The sequence below is a fragment of the Protomyctophum parallelum genome (genome assembly GCF_964188405.1).
Source record: "Protomyctophum parallelum genome assembly, chromosome: 9".
NCBI classification, from domain to species: Eukaryota; Metazoa; Chordata; class Actinopteri; order Myctophiformes; family Myctophidae; genus Protomyctophum; species Protomyctophum parallelum.
Genome location: NC_139706.1, coordinates 12,562,161 through 12,587,927, shown reverse-complemented (window position 1 = coordinate 12,587,927; position 25,767 = coordinate 12,562,161). Strand labels below are relative to the sequence as shown.

General features: G+C 41.9%; 1 protein-coding gene across 1 annotated transcript in view; it reads right to left on the bottom strand.

Moving 5' to 3' along the window:
• Nucleotides 1–24,453, bottom strand: part of dnah10 (dynein axonemal heavy chain 10) — a gene marked incomplete at its 5' end in the record, with an annotated part of 50,409 nt that extends 25,956 nt beyond the window's left edge. The window contains 36 exons of the mRNA XM_083773101.1: nucleotides 2,369–2,560; nucleotides 3,097–3,243; nucleotides 3,746–3,934; nucleotides 4,121–4,273; nucleotides 4,376–4,510; nucleotides 5,035–5,218; nucleotides 7,505–7,768; nucleotides 9,795–10,018; nucleotides 10,466–10,699; nucleotides 10,814–10,936; nucleotides 11,466–11,699; nucleotides 11,848–12,004; nucleotides 12,706–12,917; nucleotides 13,031–13,209; nucleotides 13,659–13,761; nucleotides 14,363–14,479; nucleotides 14,581–14,739; nucleotides 15,376–15,855; nucleotides 16,058–16,214; nucleotides 16,568–16,775; nucleotides 16,859–17,023; nucleotides 17,153–17,304; nucleotides 17,400–17,569; nucleotides 17,711–17,881; nucleotides 18,376–18,552; nucleotides 18,717–18,887; nucleotides 18,999–19,193; nucleotides 19,478–19,676; nucleotides 19,797–19,987; nucleotides 20,156–20,386; nucleotides 20,502–20,659; nucleotides 20,753–20,948; nucleotides 21,234–21,349; nucleotides 21,460–21,568; nucleotides 22,712–22,818; nucleotides 24,228–24,453. Coding sequence (XP_083629227.1) covers nucleotides 2,369–2,560; nucleotides 3,097–3,243; nucleotides 3,746–3,934; nucleotides 4,121–4,273; nucleotides 4,376–4,510; nucleotides 5,035–5,218; nucleotides 7,505–7,768; nucleotides 9,795–10,018; nucleotides 10,466–10,699; nucleotides 10,814–10,936; nucleotides 11,466–11,699; nucleotides 11,848–12,004; nucleotides 12,706–12,917; nucleotides 13,031–13,209; nucleotides 13,659–13,761; nucleotides 14,363–14,479; nucleotides 14,581–14,739; nucleotides 15,376–15,855; nucleotides 16,058–16,214; nucleotides 16,568–16,775; nucleotides 16,859–17,023; nucleotides 17,153–17,304; nucleotides 17,400–17,569; nucleotides 17,711–17,881; nucleotides 18,376–18,552; nucleotides 18,717–18,887; nucleotides 18,999–19,193; nucleotides 19,478–19,676; nucleotides 19,797–19,987; nucleotides 20,156–20,386; nucleotides 20,502–20,659; nucleotides 20,753–20,948; nucleotides 21,234–21,349; nucleotides 21,460–21,568; nucleotides 22,712–22,818; nucleotides 24,228–24,453 — 6,585 coding nt within the window. The remainder of the gene's footprint in view (nucleotides 1–2,368; nucleotides 2,561–3,096; nucleotides 3,244–3,745; nucleotides 3,935–4,120; nucleotides 4,274–4,375; nucleotides 4,511–5,034; nucleotides 5,219–7,504; nucleotides 7,769–9,794; nucleotides 10,019–10,465; nucleotides 10,700–10,813; nucleotides 10,937–11,465; nucleotides 11,700–11,847; nucleotides 12,005–12,705; nucleotides 12,918–13,030; nucleotides 13,210–13,658; nucleotides 13,762–14,362; nucleotides 14,480–14,580; nucleotides 14,740–15,375; nucleotides 15,856–16,057; nucleotides 16,215–16,567; nucleotides 16,776–16,858; nucleotides 17,024–17,152; nucleotides 17,305–17,399; nucleotides 17,570–17,710; nucleotides 17,882–18,375; nucleotides 18,553–18,716; nucleotides 18,888–18,998; nucleotides 19,194–19,477; nucleotides 19,677–19,796; nucleotides 19,988–20,155; nucleotides 20,387–20,501; nucleotides 20,660–20,752; nucleotides 20,949–21,233; nucleotides 21,350–21,459; nucleotides 21,569–22,711; nucleotides 22,819–24,227) is intronic.
• Nucleotides 24,454–25,767: the final 1,314 nt, after the last annotated feature.

The window sequence follows — 25,767 nt, the reverse complement described above, 5'->3', positions numbered from 1 at the left end:
TGTTAGCACAGCTGTTAGCTGTGCTGTGTAGCCTGTGTTACATGAGAATTCACTGACACTCCATGTAAGTGAATTCTCAAAAACGAATGTTACTGAATAACACTATGTAAACATGAGTGCATATCTGGCCACTTATATGAAGCTTAGATGTTTGTAATTAATTTGTTTGTGCCTGAGCAAACAGGAGACCATCTTACCCTCAGTATGGAGTTCCTCTGTACTGAGGATTACCCACAATGCAACACAACATCTTCAACATAAAATTATGTAGGGTTCATAATTTACAACTGTCTGTTAATGTTTGTTCATGTTTAACCCTACATCATTTTATGTTGAAGATGTTGTGTTGCATTGTGGGTAATCCTCAGTACAGAGGAACTCCATACTGAGGGTAAGATGGTCTCCTGTTTTCTCAGGCACAAACAAATTAATTACAAACATCTATGCTTCATATAAGTGGCCAGATATGCACTCATGTTTACATAGTGTTATTCAGTAACATTCGTTTTTGAGAATTCACTTACATGAAGTGTCAGTGAATTCTCATGTAACACAGGCTACACAGCACAGCTAACAGTTGTGCTAACAGCTAGCTAACATGCTAACCGTTTTTCAAACAATTAAATAAACAATGTCATATGATACCATGACATACAAAAACGAATGTTACTGAATAACACTATGTAAACATGAGTGCATATCTGGCCACTTATATGAAGCTTAGATGTTTGTAATTAATTTGTTTGTGCCTGAGCAAACAGGAGACCATCTTACCCTCAGTATGGAGTTCCTCTGTACTGAGGATTACCCACAATGCAACACAACATCTTCAACATAAAATGATGTTGGGTTAAACATGAACAAACATTAACAGACAGTTGTAAATGATGAACTGTCGTCACTTTACTATAGGGACCTTAATAACATGTACTAAGGATTTATATATGTTTTAGGAATGTTTTACAAAGCATATGTTAAACATGAACAAACATTAACAGACAGTTGTAAATTATGAACTGTCGTCACTTTACTATAGGGACCTTAATAACATGTACTAAGGATTTATATATGTTTTAGGAATGTTTTACAAAGCATATGTTAAACATGAACAAACATTAACAGACAGTTGTAAATGATGAACTGTCGTCACTTTCATCATCATCGGCGGCGGTCACTCGTATCCGAGTATGACTGTCCTCCTCCACTTAATAACATGTACTAAGGATTTATAGATATTTTAGGAATGTTTTACAAAGTATATGTTAAACATGAACAAACACATTTCCCAAATATACAAATAGCTTGTATATATTATATAACATCAGTTACAAATGATTTAATAATCATTTACAGATGTATTATACATGGCTTATTCATGAATAGTTTTACTACTTACTAATACTTTATAAATTATTTGTAAATTTGTTATAAAGGTTTTAGTAATCATTTACAAATGTAAACAAGCAGGTTGTTAATTATTTGTTAATAGTCTACAAACTGCTTATAAACGTTTATAAATGCTTTATCATGGGGTCATTATAAATGATTTAATAATCATTTACAGATGTATATAAATGGCTTATTAATGAATAGTTTACTACTTACTAATACCTTATAAATGATTTGTAACCATAGTTATAACGGTTTTAATAATCATTTACGAATGTCAACAAACAGGTTAATAATGATTTGTTAATAGTCTACAAACTGCTTATAAACGTTTATAAATGCTTTATAACGGGTCATTATTGTAAAGTGCTACCTCACTTTTTAATGTTTTCTGTTAAATGTTATAAGTATTTACTTAGCTTATAAGCCAAATACTGTATGTCTTAATACATTATAATTTCCCTCTATAACTATTTTATTTGAATTAAAACCACTTTCAATATTTTTCTTAGTTCTTCTTCTTAGATTCCATACTCCATAGGGCTGTACCACACATGATTAATTATGACAGTATATTCGTCTATTTGTATATTTTAATAAATCCCCCTGTCCTGATGATGGCCTAGATGTTGTATTGTTGTACTGATAACTGCTTTGTTTGTGTATGTATTGTATTGTATTGTATGTCATGATTGTTATAAATAAAGATTTAAAAAATGATTCTGCAAGTGCCTTCTAAATCAGTAGTTCTCACACTTTCAAGATTAAAAGAAAATCAAAAATAGCAGATGTACAAGCTCGACACGCTGTGAGCTTGTATATCTGCTATTTTTGAATAGCCAACTCTAAAATCTAAAATTACATATATGCTTTCCCGGTTTTACTGGGTTAAGTTAAAAATATATATATATATTTCAGTATTTAGATGAAGCCTTTATGAATATGAATAAACTTATTTCACACTGTGCAGGCAGAATACCTGATCAGACAGCAAGGTGTATTTTTTCTCCTGGAAGCTGTGCTCTACAGCATCATTGAACCTGGGGTAGCGAACACGGGGACAGTCCAGCCCAGGGAACAGGTCTGTGATCAGCCCCAGAAACAGAGGCACGTCCTCAAACACAAACTTTGGCAGGTTCATGTCTCGTAGGGCACGCATGAGCACCACGTCCTGACAGGGAAGGAAGGGGGAAATGACAGGGACAGAGAGTGAAGAATAGAACTTGAGATATTAAAATACTTGCTGAATAGAAGAAAACTTAGGTCTTACAGTATGACCTTTAACAAAACCAAGAGCGATTTGTTCATGCAATGTCTTTATTTAAATATATCAACGAGAAAGAAGGGGCACCCGCACACCACCACTTGCCAGGTTCAAGAGCATTTATTTTGAAAGAGCAGAGAGCAACGTTCGGTCTTGTGACCTTCCTCAGGCCCTTGCATATCAACAAAGACATTTCAATGAAATAAATTGTCTTTTGCAGTAATTTGCAACCACAGAGACAGAGCCATAGGACACTAGTAATGTCACATCTACAAACTTGAGTAATAATCTGTCAGTTATAGAATTAGACCAAGTGACTCGCTCTTCAGCCATATAGCAAAGTTTGTGTTGTATATTCATGTTGCTCTTGATGTGTAACGACCATTAGAACAAGCCAAAAAGAAACTTTCTTTGTCGGGACAGTTTCTTTTTATTTCCTTTACCTCATTGAGGTCTGGTGAACCTCTCTTCAGTTCTCCTGCCATCACCAACACAGATTTGAGGGCTCGCAGGCCGAAGTCATAATGTGACTGCTTGGACAGTTGCCCACGCGCCAGTTTATACAGCACCGTCATCTTCTTTGCTAGATTCTGCATTAAACAACAAGTCAGATTAGTTACTGAATCAGTGACTGCCAAAACGTAGGGGTGTGTGTGTGTGTGTGGTGTGTGTGTGTGTGTGTGTGTGTGTGTGTGTGTGTGTGTGTGTGTGTGTGTGTGTGTGCGTGCGTGCGTGCGTGCGTGCGTGCGTGCGTGCGTGCGTGCGTGCGTGCGTGCGTGCGTGCGTGCGTGCGTGCGTGCGTGAGTTAGGCATGCAGAATATAGATAACTTCCTGCTTCTCAACACCGATACCGATACTAATATACCGATAATACAAATATATACACACATACATAAAAATACATACTAGTAGTGAGTAACGGTACATTTAACATAACTTTGATCTAAGCAAATACAGTATATCATGCCTATGACACGCTGGGTGCTTTATCAGCAGATACAAACAATTATGTTATTGGATTTATCGGGATGATTATCGGGTTGATAATTATCGCTCATCCCTAGCATGAGTGCATGCGTGCATGCATTCACCTTGGCCATGAGGAAGCCTTCGGAGAAGAGCATGATCTCACAGATCTGCTGCAGGTCAGGAACAATGACGACCACCGGCCTGAAGAGAGCTTTGACTGACTCTGGCAGCTCAGTGCGCCCCGCGTACCCTGGGTTCATCGTGATGAAGATCCCCATGCGGTCGTCCATACTGATCTCCTGGCCCTCAAACTGAAACACGTGAGAGGTAGGATCAGGTCGCAATCAGGATCAGGAGCAATGGAAGAAACAAGCCTTTCACGTGAATAAGTCTTGTGCCTTTTGCAGATAAGGCTCAAACTGAATGACTGGGTAATATCCACTGTATCATTTTACCACGAGAAATACTTTGGAGGTTAGGCCCTGGATTTGACTTACGCGGAACCTTTTGAGGTGTCTAATAAGAGCATTGCGGATAGTCTGTATCTGGGAGGAGATGACAGACAGCACTGATGCTTCGATACGATTGAACTCATCAAAGCAGCCCCAGGCTCCACACTGAGCGAGACCAGAGAAGATCTTCCCTACCGCCTACACACACACACACACACAGGACAGATAAAAGGTGTTGAATTAAACGCAGGAGAACAGTGGATATTTGTTAGTTCTTGTTTGGGGTCAGAGGTCTCTCACCATGTAGTCCATGCCCTCTCCACAGTTGGTCACCACACAGAGGAGGCCCAAAGCCTTGGCCAGGTCTTTAGTCGATTCCGTCTTTCCTGTACCGGCTGGTCCAGCGGGCGCTCCACCCAGGTACATGGAAAGGGCCTGAGTAAATTAATAATAATTAGAAATGTTTATTTACCGGTATGTCCACATAAACGGAAGTAAACAGAAAGATCTGTTGTACAAAAGGATATAAACACTGCGTCAGTGCAGTCAGACAATAGGAGAACACTGCCAGTGCATTCAGACAATAGAAGAACAGCCAGTTACAACTAAGTGCATAGACGAAAGAACATTGTTACATACAGTATAGTTGACATACTTACAGCAGACATAATTCACATACAGTAAATCATGTCTGCTATGGATAAAGGAAACAACGCCTCTTCCAAATTGAGTGGTTTGCCTTCCTACAATGGCTGATCTGAGCAGTACTTTGGCCCTCCTTTTGGAGAGGCCAGCCAATTGTAGGCCCCTCACAACCACCTTGTGTGTGTGTGTGTACACACACACACACACACACACACACACACACACACACACACACACACTCTAAATAGCTGATTGCATTATTATTCGTAATGTATAAGTAATTGCACTGATGCGGTCAGCAGAGCCACCCAGACCTGTGTGAGTGTGAGGTAGATGCGGTCCGTAAGGGGGGTGATAACCAGACGACCGTTCAGCCCCATGTACTCGTAGCCGTAGGAGAAGGCAGCGCTGCACTGGCGCACAAACAGATCATCGGGCTCCCGGTCCCAGTAGAACCTCAGCTGGCTCTGCCACTCAAACCCACGGGCGTCCATAATGCTGGAGGAAAAGAGAGGTGAAAGGACCATACCAGTCGATGTGTTCATTGTGTTGACCCCGTAAGGGTCCATTTGTTTTTTTTAAAACTTCTAGATTCTCTCTAAATGTGTAGACTTCTTGTAAATTAAGTAATGCAACTAAAGCGACTAAAGACCCGGCCCAAAACCTGACTAAAAACCAAATGGACGCTTACCCATTTGGTTTCATTTTACGCTCTCAAGAGTTAAAGATCTACAGTATAAGGGTCCATTTGGTTACCAACTGTCCATCATTTAACTGGGGACCATCTGGAACCCCCTCAAGGACCACTGGTTTAGACTACAGAATTATCTACTCACAGTCTCATAAACATAATCCATTTACCATTAACCACATAAACCCTCTATTATTAGTAAAAACTAAAAGACTCACTCACTACACGTTGCAACGTGCAATACGCATTGGGAACCACAGGTCTACTCATTTTATAAACAGACTTGGGTTTCTTCAATGGACAATATTATGACTTCAAACTTGCCGTGTGTATCCCCGAGGACCCCGAAAGGGTGTGGTAGCGGTCACAGGACATATTCAAGTGACAATGTATAAATGGTAAATGGTGCATTTATATAGCGCCTTTATCCAAGGCGCTTTACAGAGATTGTGCATTACGTACATTCACCCATTCACACACCGATGCCGGAGTAAACCATACAAGGCACCAACCTGCACATCGGGAGCAATTCAGTGTCTTGCTCAAGGACACTTCGACACTAACTCTGGGGGAGCCCAGGTTCAAACTGGGAACCTTGTGGTTGCCATCCCGTCACTCTACCCCTGAGCCACTGTCGCCCCGTATAACCACCATAGTCACCATACCAACTTTGTTGATGGAGAGAATGTATTATATTTGCTGGCCGTGACAGTGGCCAGACCTTCAATGATCTGTGGAAATTCTCCTGGAAGAAGGGGATGGCTTGTTCAGGGATGGCTGGTATGTGCTGTTGCATGGTGCGATACACCATTATCATGCTCTTTTGAGGGTATGAAACCTCCAATGATCTGACCTGTACGTCTTAGGTGCTATTTACACGAGGATGGTGTTCATAGAAAACGGCAAAATAAAGTACCGTTTGTTGTGGTTGTTTAGACGAGAACCGTGTTCTCATGAGGTGAAAACGCAACAAAGTGAAACCACCTTCCAGAGTGGAAATCTTTGAGAACGCCGTTTTATCCCTTCTCCGTGTAAACAGGCAAAACGGTGAATCCGCAAAACTTATGACATCATGGCTCACGTTGGCTCACAGCGCATATGTTTATTACGTTGATGCAGAGCCATATAATTATGATATAATGGAGTTCCTGAACAAGCCTCCCTCCTCGCCTACAAAGTGCTGCTCATCAGCGATGGTGAATGTAAAACCATGATGTAAATAAAAAGCCTTGTGATAGGCGGTATAGCATAGCGTTTATGTAGCCTAATAAAATATATACCATCCCGTGGTGCTTTTGCCTGTCAGTGTCAGCCCAGAGCAGTGTTGAGCCGCTTGCGCGGCACTGTTTTTTGGCAAATCTAAGCTAGCAAATTTAAGACCATGTCTTCAAAATAAGAGTATCCTCTAGAGTATTGAAAAAAAGTGTAATTTGCACATTAAAACTACAAATTAAGCATTTAAATGATGCTATAAGACACACATTATGTTTCTGTGTTATTTAATTACTTATTTTGACACAGAAACATAATATGTGTCTTTACAATAGCTGTAATGTAATAATAATACTAATAATGTAATGTAATCATTATTTAATTAACGACACTTTTATTCTGAAAGCAACCGGATGTCTTAAATTTGCTAGCTCTCAAACAGGAAGTTCTAGATTTGCCAAAAAGACAGAGCCGTGTTGCGCAGGCTTGCGTGGAGGGGTTCTTCTTCTTGTACGGGTGACCTGTCTATTTGGCAGCCCGTTATCGCCACCTAGCGACATTATAGCATAATAGCACATTATAGCATAACGTGCGTTCTCGTGTAAAGGGTAAGAAAAAATGAGAACGCAACGGGACTTTGCCATTTTCTATGAACACCATCCTCGTGTAAATAGCACCTTAGACTCTGCCAGGCCAGGTTGCCTACTGGTTGCTATAGCAGCAAACGTGTGTTGTGAAGAAGACACCATGGCAGAAAATCTAGTCTTGAACAAATGGCCACGGTCTACGTACATATTATGCAGGGAGTTCCGTCGTGATCCAAGGACAATTGAAGTTGCAAACAGAACAATAGAGTAAGTGAGCTTGATGACGATGCTCACCTGTCAAAGCTGTCCACGATGTCTCGGGCGTGGACATCAATGATGAGGGCGGTGTTGATCTTCCGCCTGTCGTTCTTCGTCATGGGCAGCACGATGCGCGTCACCAGCTCGTCGATCTGCCGGTGCATTTTGGTGGCGTAGTTCTTCAGGACCTGCTTATCTCCCTTCTTCAGCTTGTCGAAGACATCCTCCACCTCCCAGGTCCACCACACCTGGCTCCCGGCCAGCACCACCATGCCCTGGTACTGTGTCATCCAGTCAACCCTGAGGTGGGAGGATTATTACAACCTTGTACGACGGTGTTTCCCAAACGGTGGGTCGAGTCGCAAGTTACTTCCATTACTTTTTGTTTCCTACAAAAAACAAATTCAAACCTTTTTGGAAATAATTTCATTAATAAATTGAATTATGGTAGTATCAAAGACATTCCATAATTATTATTTTTTTTTAAGTTGTGAAAATAGCCAATCTACAAGCTCAAAACGCACCACAATGTGACACGTTGTGAACTTGTAGATCATATATTTTCACTAGTTTGAGTCCTGGGGAGTAGTAGTGGGTATTGCCTGCAACCTCATTGCGAACGCACTGAGCCACTTACTATGAGACCCTGCTGCTCATGTCTGTGGCCCAATCCCAATTGCCTCCCTCAAGCCCTGAGCCCTGGACCCTCATTGACTTTAATGACGTCAGCTGTAAGTGCTTGAGGGTGAGAGGCTGCAAGGGCTCCAAATTGTTGTGAAAGAAATGGGACAGCACTTTGAAGATGAGTCCGCCATTCATGACACTTTGCATCACTTTATAAAGACTGTCCTTATTCACAGCCAGTGCCTACCTACATGCTTTGCCTATTTATACATGTCTATTATGTCTATTTTAGTATTTAAGCTGATCGTTTTATTATTAGTTTAATGAATACACTTTCCTGTGTGATATGAGTTGTAATATTAATATATAATAATATTCATTATACATTTCATTTCCATATTATTTTACTTTGCTACTTTTGTCATTTCTCATCATGTTTCCCTTATTATTATTATTATTGTTATTAAATATATAGCCTATAGAGCACCGAAGTCTGACGTCACTTTCAGTAGAGGGCGTCAGTCCCCAGGTTCATGTATTTGTTTAGTTGCATTGTAATCCCCATTGAGGCGATTTGACATCGCCTCATATAACAACTGTGTTTGAAAAATAAACATGTCACCCCGGCCGCTTCACTCATATGGATATGAAGAATCAACTGACTGAGAGAAAACGCTAATGTTACTGCTACTGAATTAGTTACATTTTCGCTAGAAGCAGACTGTATCATATATGAGTGACTGACTGTTGCAAACGATACAGAGACACCTCCCTGACAATAACGCCGAGACAGCTTGTTTATGTTTGGACCACAACGCTTATAGTAGACGATATTAAGATCACCCCATGTTATTCTCCATAGAGAAATCACTTCCGCGAACCAGGGGAATGGTCGGGATGAGCGAGTTACGTCAGGACTTCGGTGCTCTATATATCCTTCCATTCCGTCTCCTTTTGAGAACAGTGAGAAAGCACTATTGTGTTTGTTGACATTCTAACCGCGATACATAACTAATTTGCATAATTAAATGATTGACGTTCGGAGGATCCCCCTCATTCCACTGGTAACGCTATGAACTGTGGGTAATTTCTTTGCTAAAGTCAGCCCAAAGTCAGCATCGACGCTGACTTTGGCAAAGGGCACATAAAGGGGCGGGGCTGAGCCCTCACTGACTTACCGATTTCAAATGGGACATCCCTCAAGCCCTCGCAGACTTCACATGAACGCGCAGCTAAGTCAGTGAGGGCTCATTGAGTCAGCAAGGGAGTGGATTGGGATTGGGCCTGTGTGTCTGTGTGTCTGTCTGTCCCGCTGTGACACCACCCGCCCGCCACCAGAGGGCGCAGCTGTAGCACACACACACACACACACAGGGCGCAGCTGTAGCACACACACACACACACACACACACACACACACACACACAACCACACACACACGAGCTGCGTTCGCTTCCCGCGTTTGCGCGTCTTACTTGTGATAGATACTGTATGTATCACGATACAGAGGCCACGATACGATATATATACGATATTATATGTTGATTCCAAATAATGACCACACACACACACACACACACACACACACACACACACACACACACACACACACACACACACACACACACACACACACACACACACACACACACACACACACACACACACACACACACACACACACACACACACACACACACACCTGCTCCTGTTGTCGCAGTAGTAGAAGATAGCTTCCTTGGTGATGAGTCGATTGGTCCTCCTCATCTCCAATAACACTCCAGTCATCCATTCCTCCACTCTGCCCTCAACTGGAACGGGCTTTTTAAAGTCCATCACCTCGCCTTCTGCAGACACAAGGGCGCCAGCCACAGTCTCTCCACTGCTCCCAACGTCAAACCTCAGGGACGCAATGTTGTCGTACATCTGTGAGTGAGGAATAAGAAGTTTGCAAATTCGCATTTCATGTCTGTTCCTTCTAGAGGTGCTCCAATCAGGTTTTTTGGGACCGAACCTGATCACCGATTCTTTTTCCCACGATCGGACAATAACGATACCGATCTTGGGCTTAAGGGGAAAGTTTTAATATTTCCAAAAGTATTATGTCGAAACCCACGTCAAAACTTCCTGTGTGTGTGGGGAAGAAGGGGAGAATGTTTAGGCCTGTCACAAAGATGCAAAACGATATTATACTACTTTTATACCACTGAAATGGTAAAAAGAAAAAGATCGGTTTCTCCAGATCACTGATCGAGTCATTTGGAGTGAATATTGGCCGATCACTGATCAGTGGCCGATCGATCAGAGCACCTCTAGTTCCTTCTGGGAAGGATAATGAATTGCATGTGTCTTTCTGAACAGTTGGCCTGATACCTTAATCATGTGCTCTTGGACACAGGCAGGGTCGCTGCTACCCAGGATGCTGAGCAGCTCGTCGTCAGAGATGAAGAAGAAGCGAGGGAAGGCGTTGCGTTTTGAATCCAGGTAGTCGTTGAGACTCTTCTGGCACCTCTCCAGACCGTCACTCAGGCCCTGCAAGTCTGTCAGCCGGTTGGGAACCAGGCAACAGCGCTTAATGCCCGGATCCTTCACCGTGTCATTCATTAGCTACAACGTGTATAAAAGACAAAAAAAGTACATTATAGATGGTGCATGCCGTGACGTTGTCTCGATGCAGTTGTTTTGCCGTCATCGTGTGAAGATAATGTGGGCTGTGCTCACTTTTTTAAACAATCTGTCAATGTCGTCAAACTTCTCAGCTTCACCCGGTAACTGAGAACGGATATCACCACCGATGAAGATGCTTTCCAGGTACATCCATTTACGCTGCACCAGCATCCACACCTGTGAGGAAATAAATAGAGTAGATATTGATAAGAGTAATGTGGTACGTGAGCTAAGCAATATTTTTAAGGTAAAAATAAAGAAGGATCCGGGAGATTTCATCTCGGGTCTCCCTTCAAAAGAGATTAATTTGACAGCTTCACAATTTAAGTTACTTGATAAAGTTGTGGGCAGACTACACTGCTAGATAATTTCCACACCGAAATCTCTCGGATGCCTCTAAAAGGTTGCGGATTACCCTACCAACTGAAATAAAACTGATCTCAAAATATGTAATGAAAAGGTGTTTAACTGTAATATGGTAATGTTATTGTTTTTGTACTTTAGATTAGAGCTTCTTGCATGTCCTTTTTGTAAATGATTGCTTTTATTAGATATATAGAAAGACCTAACAAGGGACCTGTCGCAAATTAGCCGCGGCTATAAATCCCATTATATATATATATACACACACAATGCAACGTATTCATGTTTTAAAAACTTGATACATTGTTTTTTTTGTATTGTCCCCGTTCTAGCCATGACTGACCTCTATGACCTCACTGATGAGGGACAGGCTTTTCTCCCACTGCTGGACGGTGTCCAGGAAGGGCCCGATGAAGCGGCTCCCCGCCATGCTCTGGAGGCTCATGGCGTTGTCGTCCAGACCCTGCAGGATGTCCTCCACGGCCCCCAGGATGGAGCCTCGCTCCTGGGAGCCTTTAAAGTAGCGCTGCACGTTGAACTTCATCTTTTCCCAGGTCTCCACCACTTCCTTTACTCCCTGCGCACACACACACACACAGAGAGTGTACATTCACTTTCTGAGCAGCATTTTGCCACAAGCACATGAATGTATTGCTTCAGTCATGCTTGGATACAACATTGCATAAAGTTGGAAGAAAACATAATAACAAAAAAAAAGTATTCACCTTCTCAATACTGAGCTCTTTGACAGCGGACGTAACAATGTCACCTATGATGGTGGCATGCTTGTGTAGCTCCATAGCAAACATATTGTCCAGAGTGAAGGTGTCAGGGTTTATCTCAAAGCTAGTGCTGGTCCTCTTCATCAGTTCGTTCCAGTGTCTGTGACGAAATAAATTACAACACCACACCACACATTTCAGAGCAGATACCCCATATGTGACACATCCTATCATAATGCATTTTATTCCATTTGCTGTTTTGTGGGCTCATTGGTTCTAGAGCACTGGTTCCGAAACACTGATTTGGGACCCATTTGTGGGTCGCTCAATCTTTTTGTTTCCCGACATTTTGTTTTTAATTATTATTATTATTTCAAAACATTTTCAAAAAACATCCCCCTCCCCAAAAAAGCTAAATGCTTCATGAATTAAAAAAAAAAGAAATTCCATAAATTAGAAAAAAAATAGTGGTTCTACAAACTCATAACGCTGCATGAAGCGACACGTTGTGAGCTTGTAGATCTGCTATTTTCACTAGTTTGGCTCACAGGCTCATTTATTTTTTGGGTGTTGAGCTAAACCCATTTTGGGCGGGAACCCCTTTTGGTTATGTTTAAAACATTTAGCTATTGAAAAATAGCATTTAGCTATTGAAAAATAGCATTTAGCTATTGAAAAATAGCAGATCTACAAGCTCATAGCGCGCCACCGAGTGGCGCGCTACGAGCTTGTAGGTCTGCTATTTTTGAAAAATCGTTAAAATGTGCCTTAAATCTTTCAGAAAATTAGAAAACTTTCATATTAATTTCAACATCAGGCCTGAATGGATTAAAGGTTTGGGAACCACTGTTCTACAGTAACCTGTCTCTGAGGGCTTCGTTCTTCAAGTCCAGCAGCAGAGGGAGGGACTCTCTGAACTCCTTCATGTGTCCCTCTAGGAAGAAGGCGCCTGGCAGCGCTCGGACATCTTTCGGCAGCTTCCTCAGGTTTCTGATGAAAGTCTCCACACCTTCTTGCAGCAGCTCAATGTCTAGGTTCACCCACAGTGTCTGAGACCACTCCGCCTTGGCAGCCTGAGCAACAGACAGAGCCTCGAAAATAAAATGCACGAACGCACACTCACTCACGCACGCATGCACGCAAACAGCCATTATTAACCTCCATGAGACAGTCAACCAACTCTGACCTTCTGAGCATTGTGGATCGCATAAATCTGCCGCAGGCCCTTCATTTCATGTTGTACTTTGAGAAGCTCTGTGTACATGGTGATGGACAGGTCAAACAGCTTCTCGGCGTTGGCCAGCTCTTGTCGTAAAGACTCCATTTTAACAAGCTCAGTCTCATATGTATCCATACGCAGCGCACCTACACAAAGAAAACAAGAAGCATAAATATAATCTCCTATTTCAAAAACAATGGCGTAAAGTAACTAAGTACATTTACTTAAGTACTGTACTTGTACAACTACAATTTGTAGGTATTTGTACTTTACTTGGGTATTTCCAATTTCCAATTATTTTACTTCTACTCCACTACAACTCAGGAAAATATAGTATTTTTGCTCCACTACATGTATTTGACAGCTTTAGTTACTAGTTACTTTGTAAATGTGGATTATTACAAAACATACACCACTTCAGTTTTATTTCGGCCGTTCGAAAATAACCGTGTACAAAGTACACGCGTGCACGTCAGATCCGTATGTAGGCTGACTAACATGTGAGTAAAAGCAAAAAAGAAATTGCTGGATTAAATTAAATTAAAGAATACATTCAGTTAACAGTACAGTGACATATATTTCGGTCGTGCAGTACCTTTCTCTAAATTGTCTCCTACAGCTCCAGGTCCGTGCATGTTGAAGCTTTCTGTGAAGATGAGCAGCTCCTGTGTGAACTCCTCGATCTGTTCCTTAGTTATCTGTGTGTGGACATATGGCAGAGATGTCCTTAATACGATCTTACAGGGAGATGTACAGTAGATGTGGCAGCATATTGTTATAGTGCTCAATTCCTTTAAATGACCTCATTTTAAGGAACTCACCGCACATTACACCTTACAAAAATAGTAGCCTGGGTTCAATACGATTTTCAGGTTTCTGATCCGGTCGGAGCGGAAATAACTTTACATCATCACGTGACTGGAATCAGTGACCGGAACATGCATCACCAAAATGATTTTCTATAAATAATTGTGTGGTATGTCCACTTTCTATTCTAACTCGTAGCGCAACTAACAAGACTAAACTAATAGATTTGCATTATGTGGGGAACAAAAACAATGCGACACCAACCGGAACCACAGTTTTTTATTTTATATTTTTTCTAAACCGGACCACATCTCTAGTTTTAGAACAAATACCAGGCTTTCCTCCGAGGTGGAAAGTCTGGCGACGTGAGGTTACTAAAATAGTATTACTGTTGAGCTTTGAAGTAATAGCAACGTCCAGGATTTTGATGACCTGATGCTTTTCTAGTTACTTTTCTGCAGTTCTTCAGGGTGACAGGTTAAGCTTTCTCACCTCTGTGAAGGTTTTCTTGACCTGCCCCAGACGTCTATCTACTTGTCTGGACTCTGAAAACAGGTCACCCCACAACTTGCCAATGGTTGCCACCAGTTCCAGTTCTTCCTCTTTGGCCTATACAAAACAATGCAAAATATTAAGTTATTTCCACACAAAACAGTATTAACTTGCTTTTCTATGGAGAATGGTCAGATTCTTACAGAAACTGGCATTACCTCCAATTTGTACATGGCTAGGGTCCTGTAACGCTCCTGGACATCAGTGAACCTCAACTCCACATCCAGAGACATGTCCCTGATGTCTGAGATAGTGCCTAGGACAAACTTCAAGTCCTCAAGCGTGTCCGGGCTCCGCTTCAGGTTCTCAGAAAGATGCTGTTCACAACAACACAAATAATGGTAGAATAGGCTCACATGAAACAAAATCTATGCTTCAACAAAAACTCAAATATTATACAGTTTAGTTGTTGATAATCAGGTGCTGTACTGTATGGTTTTATAATATCGATTTTAATTTCGACAATTTCGACATTTTAAATAATGAATTAACCAATATCGCCCATGTGTCGTATCGTCAACCATGTATCATGATGTGTATCGTATCGCTGTTAAAATGTATCGTTAGGGGTCGGCCGATTATCTGTGCCGATTTTTCCTCTCTGCCTCTGGTGCAGTTGAATGGGAGTAGTCGACTATATATATACTATACTGTTATTATACTGTTATATATACTGTTATTGGTGCCAGGGCTGGACATTATTTTGTGCTTTACAACCTGGTGCTGCTGAATTGAACAGACAAGCTTAATTTTTACAGTGAAAAGAAAATGCTGTTAAATAGGAGCTCCCTGCACTTATAATTTATATTCTAATATTCTTAAGTGCATTTAAAAAAAACGCCGTTTTGTGTTACTGTAAATGTTGAAAATTAATAATAAAATTATCATTTTAATTAATTAATCGTCTTTTAATATCGGCTATCGGCCATGAAAAATCGGTCGATCCCTAGTACCATTAGTTCATCTCTGACATTGAAGAGGTCCTCCCTGGCAGACTCATTGAGCAACCTGCCCAGTGAACTGATCCAAGCCTGGGCATTCTCCTGCACAGTTTGGGCCAGAGGATGCAGCTTCAAGTGGATGATGTGCTCATCCTTGACCAGTGGCTGTGCCGCCACCTCCTGGCTGACTCGGGCGTAGAACTGCAGCTTGTCGTCGTACATGACATACGACGGCTTCTTGGCTGCAAATTTCCCCACGACAATGGCCTTGTCGAGCTTCCAAAGGGGCCGATAACGTTTCCAGCGATTGAGGTAGCTCCCGATGGAGGCGAGGAGCCGCTGGGCGTTCTGGGACACGGCCAAGGCTTGCTCGTTGATTTGGGGGAGCTGGCACACGTCAGTGTAGAAGCTGATCGTCACCAACTCATCTTCTCCCTCAACGCGTTGTGGAGGGCACTCGATGCAGGTCCCATGCATCCAGCGCACAAACCACTGAGGCAAGAAGAGGAAAAGGATTTAAATTGTTGAAATATTACATTAAAAAAAATCACACCCGTGTGAAGTGAGGGCACTCTAATCATCGTACATCATCATACATCATCTCATTCCGGCACACACCAAAAGCTGGACATAGGAGGGGCTACCACCCCTCAAAAATACAGACAATGGTGCAGGAGAGGGAAGTAATTCACACCTTAGGGCTTTCTACACAATCTCTGACACAATGCATGATCAGTCTGTAGACTTCAATGCTCTTGGGGTGCAACACAATCTCAGGTGCAGACAGTATGGCGTCAATTTGGAATAGAGGAATGTTCCCCATCAACGCTGTGTTAAAAGCTTGGATGTTCCTAAACAACATGAAAAAGACAAAACAATGGCACATTCATTCAAATTAAAATATAACTTATTATTTGCACTGGTGCATTAAAATGTTGTACAGGTTGTAATGTTGATAGGTTATCCCAAAATACCACTATAAAAAAGTATTTTAATTTGGATGGGACAGTGCATATTAATGAACAAGTTGCAACACATACAGTACATGATGTAATGATGTAAATATACCGGATTTACTGTAGCAAGAATGCTAATTTACATCAGTAGACTCCATACATAAAAACAAGCAACAAAAACAAGTACAAAAAAAGAGGAAAACAACAAACAGTGAAAAATGTACATGTTGACAGGTGATCCCAAATACCTTAGCACCATCTTTGTGAGGGAGTCGAACACCTTCCGCTCCCAGTAAGTGTAATACTGGGCCATGCTCTTGGCTTTACCAGTGCTGGTTTGCATGATCAAACTCTCCATTTTGGTGAGAAGAGGTGGGATAGCCTTGTACTTCCTACTCAGCAAAGTCAAATCCTTATCCCTCTGCCGCTCAATAAGATCACAGAACTCTTGCACACCTTGAGACAACAATATTGAATGTAAGAAAGGTCAAAATGTTCCTATATTCTTCCATTTGGTGACATACATTTTTACTTCCTACCTGGCAAGTCATCTGACTCATCTGAGAGTGGAAATTTGAATAAGTTGGCCGTCTCCATGGATTGCAACTTGGAATCAATGTCGCTTTCATTTTTCTGGATTTGATTCACAAGCGACTCGAATTTACATGCAGCCTGGGTTCCTTGGTTTATAAACTCAGGGATCCCTACAATCAAACAAACAGATTGTTAGAACGGCTTTTCACTTTGTTTAACAGAAGACTTTCCTGGTCACTGGGTGCACTCATATCACTGGGACTGAGTCTGTGATTGTGTATTTACTGTATGTACTGTACCCAGGGCGTTCCAGTTCAGTCGCTTGCATCCCATGCGCATTACTTTCCGCAGCTCTTGGATCTGCTCAGCCAATAGGAAGAACTCTGCATCGTTCAGGTTGTCCATTAGGGACTGGTAGTGGCTTACAAGGCTCTTCAAACCATCCACATATCTAAAAGCAGGATGCAATTCAAGATGAAGTGAAATTGTTCCTGTCAAATACCGATTTATACACAATATAATGTTATTTGGGTGGTGTATCATCACCTGAGGAATTTGTCCTCCTGCAGAGCAACCTTTTCAGCCAACTCGGGCACATTGTAGCCCAACAGCTCAATGTACTTTGTCTCTGAAATGATCTCCTTGAGCTCTGCAGCAAAGTTCACAACGTATCGAACATTTCTTTCCAACTCACCTTCAGCTGCCGTGGGTGCCATCTTGATAATGACAAATGATAAAATAAACATGAGGGAAGAGGTCAGTTCTGGAAGTCAACAAATAGTAGTTCATGCATTTGAGTGAAATGTTGTCTGACAGTGATTGACAGTATGTCATTAAGTGGGAGAGGTGGAGACAACCTCGGTCTGAGCTTGGCTTCCAGTGGCAATGCCCATACAGGTCTCCATGACCAGAAGGTGTCTCTTCATCAGCAAGGGCAGGCTCTGTTCAGTCTCTTCTCGCCAGCGCTCGTACTTCTTCACCTCGTAGTCCCTCATGCGCATCCCCACTTCCAGATATTTGGCCTTAGCCTGACGAAGAAGAAAAGTTACAGCCACTTCACATAACATGATTTTATTGCCCAAATGTTTCACTGGATGATGAGTTACTGCAGTGGTTCTCAACCAGTGGCCTGTGGACCACCACTGGTCCTTGAGGCGGTTCCAGGTGGTCCCCAGCTAAATTATGGAGAGTTGGTAACCAAATGGACTCTTATAGATCTTCAACTCTTGTGTGTAAAATGAAACAAAATCCATTTGGTTTCATTTTACGCCCTTGTCAAACATCTGCATTACTTATGTTAATTTACAAGAAGTCTACACAATTAGAGAATGTAGAAGAATTGTTATTTTGATCAACGTTTTCCTGTTATCTCTCCTATGGTACCACATCATGGAATTGTGTACACGATATTCTATGTTTTGGGTCTGAGAGGCTAAATATCATCAAATGGTGGTCTGTGGCCTTTTGAAAACCACTGATCTACTGTACTGTGCGGTGTGTGTTGTATAGTAGCTGCTCTGACCTCTTTCCCCTGCTCACTCTCCAGCATCTCCGGCACTTCCAGAAAGCGAGACATGGTGTGTTTGATGCGGTGGAGGAGAGAGCGCTCCCAGTAGATGCTCCCAGCCACAGGAGGTTGGTTCTTAATCAGAGGAGGTTTGTCCTTGTTCACCTCAAAGATCTCATTCATGGTGTCTACCTACAATCCAATGGAAAGAAGACGCTTCTAGCATTTACATTGCAAAGTAGCGCAATATACCTAAAATATGAGGACAAAACCATATTCCGTTTCACCCGTAAAAGTCAAACTCATGTATTATTGACACATTGCATTTGTGTAGTGACTTAAAACACATAAGCTACCTCTTTGCGGTACTGAGCCAGGATGTCATTAAATTTCTTCATCAGTTGGTTGTTGATGGCTTCTCTGGAGCGGATGTGTTTGAACCTCAGCAGCATGTCAAAGGCAGCAGTAGCAGATCGCAATGTCTTGAAAGACTGGTCAATGAAGTTAATGGCCTCTCCTTCAATAGCCTAAAACAGAGTGTTACCAAGGAACAAAGGAACCAAGGAATGAATGAGAAAAAGATAGATGAAGAGGGACATTTTGAAATGCTTTCTACATGTGCTTGAAGTTGAGCTCACCTTAACCTTGTTCTTGAAGTCGTACATGATAATTTTCCAGCTGCTCATCTTACAAATGCTGAACAGGTCAAAGTTGACCTCTTCAATGGGCACAACGAGGCTGTCCACCCGCCGCAGGACGTCATCGATGCGCTTGGGATCACCCGTTACTGCTTTCAGCTCTGAACCAAAGATATTATAGAACTCCTCCAGAGTCTGCAAGGACAAGGTTACGGTGAACCTGTTGACTCTATCCTTTTGAAATATATTTTTCAATAAAGTAGTCAATCAATCAAATCAAATCAAAACACACACACACACACACACACACACACACACACACACACACACACACACACACACACACACACACACACACACACACACACACACACACACACACACACACACACACACACACACACACACACACAGTCTTCTAGACGCCTTGCCCTTAGGAGGAGTGTCCAGTAGTTGTTAGGCGAGTTCTTTCTACTGACCTGCAGGACATTGTAGAGATCCTGGCATATTGAAGCCATATAATCGGTCTTCTCGAACAGCCTCTTACGGTCAAACTCCCAGCGGGGATCCCTGGCAGTCGTCTCAATCTTGGCACGCATCTCAAAGTAGCATGCTTTCCACTGGTCCAACACCTGTTTACCATCCTGTACCTTGGCTTTTGCCACCTCCCTCTTATCTCTGTGTACAGAACCAAATCGATTGACTGCTGGATAAAAATTGCATTGCAATAAGATATGAAACTACATCCTATAATACCTGAAGCTCCAGTATAATATTTCAGAGGTGTGAGCCACTTACTTAAACAGCACATGGACATTGACAACACGAGCCACGCGCTCAGACAGCTCCCAGGCAATACGCTCCATGAGAGGAATCATGCGCTCATCCGTATTGTAGTGGCTGGAGAGAATCCACACCAATCGAAGTCCATTCATCATCGGAGGAATGGTGTCCAAGATGACACCAAAGTCAACTCCTGTTGCTAGGTTCTAGAACAGGGAACATTCAATTCTGGGGTCATACATTTGCATTTTGATTAAATGCTATTTCAAGGGGGAGTCTAGAACAAATTACGGTAGTTATATTCTTACCTGAGATTCAACAATGCTGCATCTACAGTATAAGCAGTTGATGATTGAGGTAAGATGATTGCTTACCTTAAGGTGTCTCTCCAGTGTGCTGAGGAAGCGTACATTCTCCACCGACTCCACATAATACTTGTTGAGCTCAGCCACTGCCAGTTCCAGGTTCTGGACAATGACAGCATCTGCTTTGGCCATCACCTCCAACACTTTCCTCACCACAGGTAATTTGAGCTGCTCGTTCACCGCACTCAGGGCGGCAGTACGCTCCCGCCAAAACTCTATCTCTGCCAAAGGCCCAGGACCCTGAAACAAACAGGAGATTTCAATGTTACAAATGGCTTGATTTTGTCATTGGTACAAAACAGTTGGATTATTCTCAACTCATACCAAATCTACGTCTACAAGTGGACTTTCTAACCTGCGGCTTCTTCTTCTGCTGCTCCTCAACGACAATAGTAATCTGAGCCTGCCAGCTCATCACAGAGAGCTCCAGCTCTAGAACCAGTCCTTCGTCAGACAGCAGCATGTCCACGTCTGGCTTCAGATCCACTTCAGGGATGTGTAGCTTAATCTCACCTGCAAGGGAGATATGCAGTATTAAAATGTGTTTATGAACATAAATAAACAGAACTGACATAATTCCTGACAGACTGAACTGGGCAAACACACCCTCAAGCTGCTGCCGAGTCCTGTTGATGGAGTTTAAGAACCTGTAATTGGTACTAAGCAACTCATCACGAATCGCGAGTGCCCCTCTGGACTGTGCAGGCCTGTCCTCCTTGCCCTCCATCTCTCCTCCACTAGCCTTATTCTCATCCTGAGAGGATCCTGAATCCAGCCGATAACCTCCATCAGTTATTCTCAACTGATGGGTGGAGAACATGGGAATATATACCTGAGAGACAGACAGAACAAATGTACATGCAGAAGGGAAAGAAATCACACCCGTGTGAAGTGAGGGGCGCTCATACGTCATCATACATCATCTCATTCTGGCCAATCACAATTTGCATCCTCACCTTCGTCTTCAATGTTCGTGTTTACACAGAAAGCTGGACATAGGAGGGGCTAGCACCCCTCCAAAATATGTATGATGAGTATTGTGTCCAATTAATACCTATGTATGGGTTTATAGGGGTTTCCTACATACATGGTTGAGTATGTCCATCAGCGAGTCAAGGGGGTGTCCATTCAGCATCCCGGTCTCTATCACCCTCAGCATCCGATTATTGGCCTCGTTCATGTCAACAGGTTCAACAATTGGCTCTAGGCAGAAGACAAAGAATAAATAACTTGATTAGTTATTTCAAACATGACATACATGATAAATGCTGCAACTTCATTTTCATTCTCTACACTATTAAGGGCTCACTCACCGTTTGTGTTTCTGAGAAAGTAGAAGATACAGGATTTCGTAAATCCCTCTGGGATATCGTTCACCGCAACATACAGCTCATTGTGATAAACCATTTGATACTCAGTTCTCTGGAAACACAGAAACAAACTGTACAGTCAACGTATTATGCAACATGCTCTCCCTTACAAGAACAACAGTTTGTTCACTTTTTAACGCTGAATTTAAAAAAAGATCACGTTGCATTCATTCTGGTGAATCACAAACACACATATAATTAAAGGTATATTCAGTGATTTCACTCAAAAAACCTTAGGTTTCGTTTTTGGCTGTGGGACCCAGCCTTTCGTCCAATCAGGATAGAGAGTCAAAAACGAAACCTAAGGTTTTTTGACCCCCAGGGGTTAACTGGGGACAGGGAGGAACTCCTTATATGGCCAGCACACTCTATAGTAGGGAGGATTATCACAACAAAACAAAAAAATAAGTGATATTTGAATTAAGTGAAATCACTGAATATACCTTTAAAGAAATCACACCCGTGTGAAGTGAGGGGCGCTAATATATTAAACTCTAACTCATGTTGATTAGGTGATTATTAGGTGATTATTAGCTGTCCACTAATAGTTCTCAGGTTGTTTTTGTCATCTCTTTTTTCTCATTGTATGGCTTTTGGCCAGGCCAAAAATGGATTTGGACAGGCGGACGCATGACGTAAATTGTCAATGGCATTTTTAAAACAAACATTGAACTAAAAACAAACATTAAACCTGTATATAAGAGGGGCTAGCGCCCCTAAAAGATAATAATTAGATGATATGATTAACGAGGCGGTAAGAAAACTGTATAGCTCCTATCCACCAACTGACACATGTACAGTCGAAACTGTTAACGGTAAAACAAGACATTCAGAACATCCAGAACACTTCACCAATTTTCAACATTAATCTTAATATTATTGATGTTGCCTCTTCACTAATACTCATTATAAGATGGCACCATTTCTGTCTACGACAGAACAGAAACCTGCCTAAAGGTTTGAACAAGATTTATTATTCTATTCTTTAACAATACATTGCGATGAAATAATTTCAAGTGGTAAAGCCCAACAGACCAACAGCTATTTACATACATGCACTTTAACAACCACACATAACCTGGCTTTTGGATTTAACAGCCTGTGAACTACATACCCACCATAATATTTAACTATTAAACAAACAAAAAATATTGTTGCTAAAAAATAAAGATTTTAAATTAGAGTTCAATCTTACATAGGATGGTGGCTGATAGTTTTCCTCTGAATCTGGGGTGTAGTCACCGTCATTAGCTTGTGGCTGGGGGCTGTCACCAGGTTTAGAGACGGAGCTCGGTGTCCTTTCTGTGGTTATAAAATAGTTTAGTCAACACTGCTTGGATGTGTGCACTCACAAAATAAAAGCATGACTTAAATGAACCTATCATAATTTGATCAACACACATCGTCAACAAACTGGCAGGACAGCAGACTTGGCAAATCTATACAGTATAAGCCAATCTTGTGCAACACTCCAAGGCAGTTAAAACTGTCTCTCACTCCTCAAACCTTCTTGACCAATTGCAGAATTTGACAGTCAACTGTCAATCACCAGCACTGTATTTCTGACTTTGGTATCACTGGGAAGGTATACCCATGTGGTTTTCCTGACAGGTTCCTGACAGCTGGTTTCATGGGGAGGTTTGCTTTCATTCCCCCAGTAGGCTATACCCTCTTGATTAGATTAGAGTAACCCAGGAGTCTGTACTTTACACCAGATGCCTTGGCCCTGTCATATCGGCTCACAGGTTCTGCTAAAATGTTTCTCATGTTCACTGAAGTGCATGGCTGCATTCCTCTGCTCATGCCTGGCTATATAATATGCAATTTTTTTTACATAGTAATATGGTAGCCTATATACATTAATATTACTCTTTTGGCAGAGTAATACCTTACACACTGGGAAAAACTGAATCCATTCTCTTCGGATCAAATAGTAATCTCAGCAAGGCAGATGGCTTCTTGGTTAGAGTGGGTGAAAATGTGGAACGCCCTACCAACAGTCATTAAGACCTGTGAATCCCTTGACTCCTTCAAAACCGCTCTCAAAGGGCACCTACGGATGGCTGCAATTCGAAACTGGCCTCTGTAAAATCTGAATCCCCCCCACCGCCCCTTCCCCCCCCCCTTTCCCCTCACTGTATATGTATCTTTTCCCTTTTTACTTCCTATATGATGAATTCCTGTTCTGTTCTTTAACTACATAGAAGTGTCTATTTGTATGTCTCTAAATGTTTTGATGAATTGAACAATGTGGACCCTGTTGTAAACAAGTAATGCTTAATTGGGTCGTCCACTCACAGTTAACAGTCTTTGTATTGAGTTTGTGCTTGAAATGTACTGTAATTCTACAAACTGTTAATAAATATTTCAATCAATCAAAAAAACACTATAGGCCTATAGGTCCTCGACGCACGTCCCACTGGGAGGAGACCCCGGGGCAGACCAAGGCGCAGTTGGAGGAAATACATGGACTCACTGGCCTTGGAACGTCTCGGAATCCCCCAGGAGGAAGTCACTAATATTGCTCTGGAGAGGGAAGTCTGGAACACTCTGGTGGAGCTGTTGCCCCCGTGACCCGACTACGGATAAGCGGTTGAAGATGGATGGATGGATGGACTATAGGCCTACTCGTTACTGGGTAAAGCAATACTATTACACTGTTTGTAGTGGTGACTGGTGACAATGTGACATTCTCACTTTTTCAAACTTACCTATTGGAATTTTAACTTCTAACTGTTCTTCTCTGACACCTCTGGAAAACAGCAGGATCGACGCCGACTGTTCTTCGGTAACGTCATCTAAAAATCCTATTATTTTCTGCTCATCTTCTCCATCACCTCGGATGAGCAGCTCGTCGAAACAACCAGGACCCGGCAGATAAAAAGCAGAGCACACTCTGTTTCGGATCCATTCTACTCGCAGGTCCTCGTGGACCATTGTTTTTTCAGTTTATAAACAGAAAAAGTTAAAGCTTTGCCCGCTGGTTCTTATTAGACATAATTAATCTCGACCCGGTACCGTTGTTCAACTTATTGTCATTGTGGTGGAGTGGTGCATTTGTTTGTGTTGCTGTAGAAACCTGTCAACTTCCGTCAGGCTGCCCGTCTAGATGTGCACGGGCTGCGCTTGATTGCATTTGCACGTGCCTACTGCACCCACGTGCATCTTAACAACACTAAAATGGTGTCAGAGCCCCGCAGGTTAAGGTTAAACAATATTCTACAGTAGTAAACAGTACACTACCACTACTTTTTATTTTATTTTAATAGACTGAGCAATAGCCTATAATATGTCTAAAATCTCCCACTTTTAGGCACTGTAAATCTAAACGAACCTGAAGCTGGTAAAACAATTAACAAAGATTAGGCCTATACCACAAATACTCAAAATTGTCCATTCATTGTCAATGGCATTTTAAGGGGAAAGAAATAGGCAAAAGGCCTGAGATGCACTTACCCTGTAGGCTAGAGGTAAACTTTAAAATGTAGCCTATATTTTTAGACTACCGGGTATTCCAGTGTATTTATTTAGCCTATTTTTGAGACGCTCGATCATGACACTCGTTAATACCGCCCCCACCTGGCTGTCGACAGTCGGAGTCAGGAAATTGGATCCACAGTCCACACAACAGTGACACTCTTCAATATCTGTTTAGTGTTAATGTATGGATGAATCGGATTTGAATCCAAATGAACCACCACCTGACCCTGGCCTTTAGGGTCTACTTTCTTTCTTTTTTATTCAAGTTTTTGTGACAAACCCAGGGGCAAGAATTAAACAGACATATCAAAATATGAAAATATTTTCTTTTAAACTCAATCCCCCTATCCCACCCACCCCCCACCAACAATCCCAAGGATAGTCGGAAAGACAGTAGGGTCTACTTTCTACTACAATAAAGTCAGTCTTGTGTTTGTATAGCTTTTTAGGACATGCATTGTTGATGACAAAGTCCATTCACATAGGTTATCAACATTATTGTCAGCATAAAATAATCTTCAATAGGTGTCTACTACCCTTCATTGTATAGACCTTTACCGACTCACTGCTGTCATTGTTCAACATGACTATATTTTCTGCACACAGAAGTTGTGAACTACATAGGCCTACCTCCAGAGGGAGTTTTCATATTGCATCCAGGACCTAGCCGTTAGTTAATAGTTACTGAACACATCACTGGCATCCTATGGAAAATTGGCACCAAGATGACAGAATAGGATGTTGACTATAGGCCTACTATGGGCCATATAG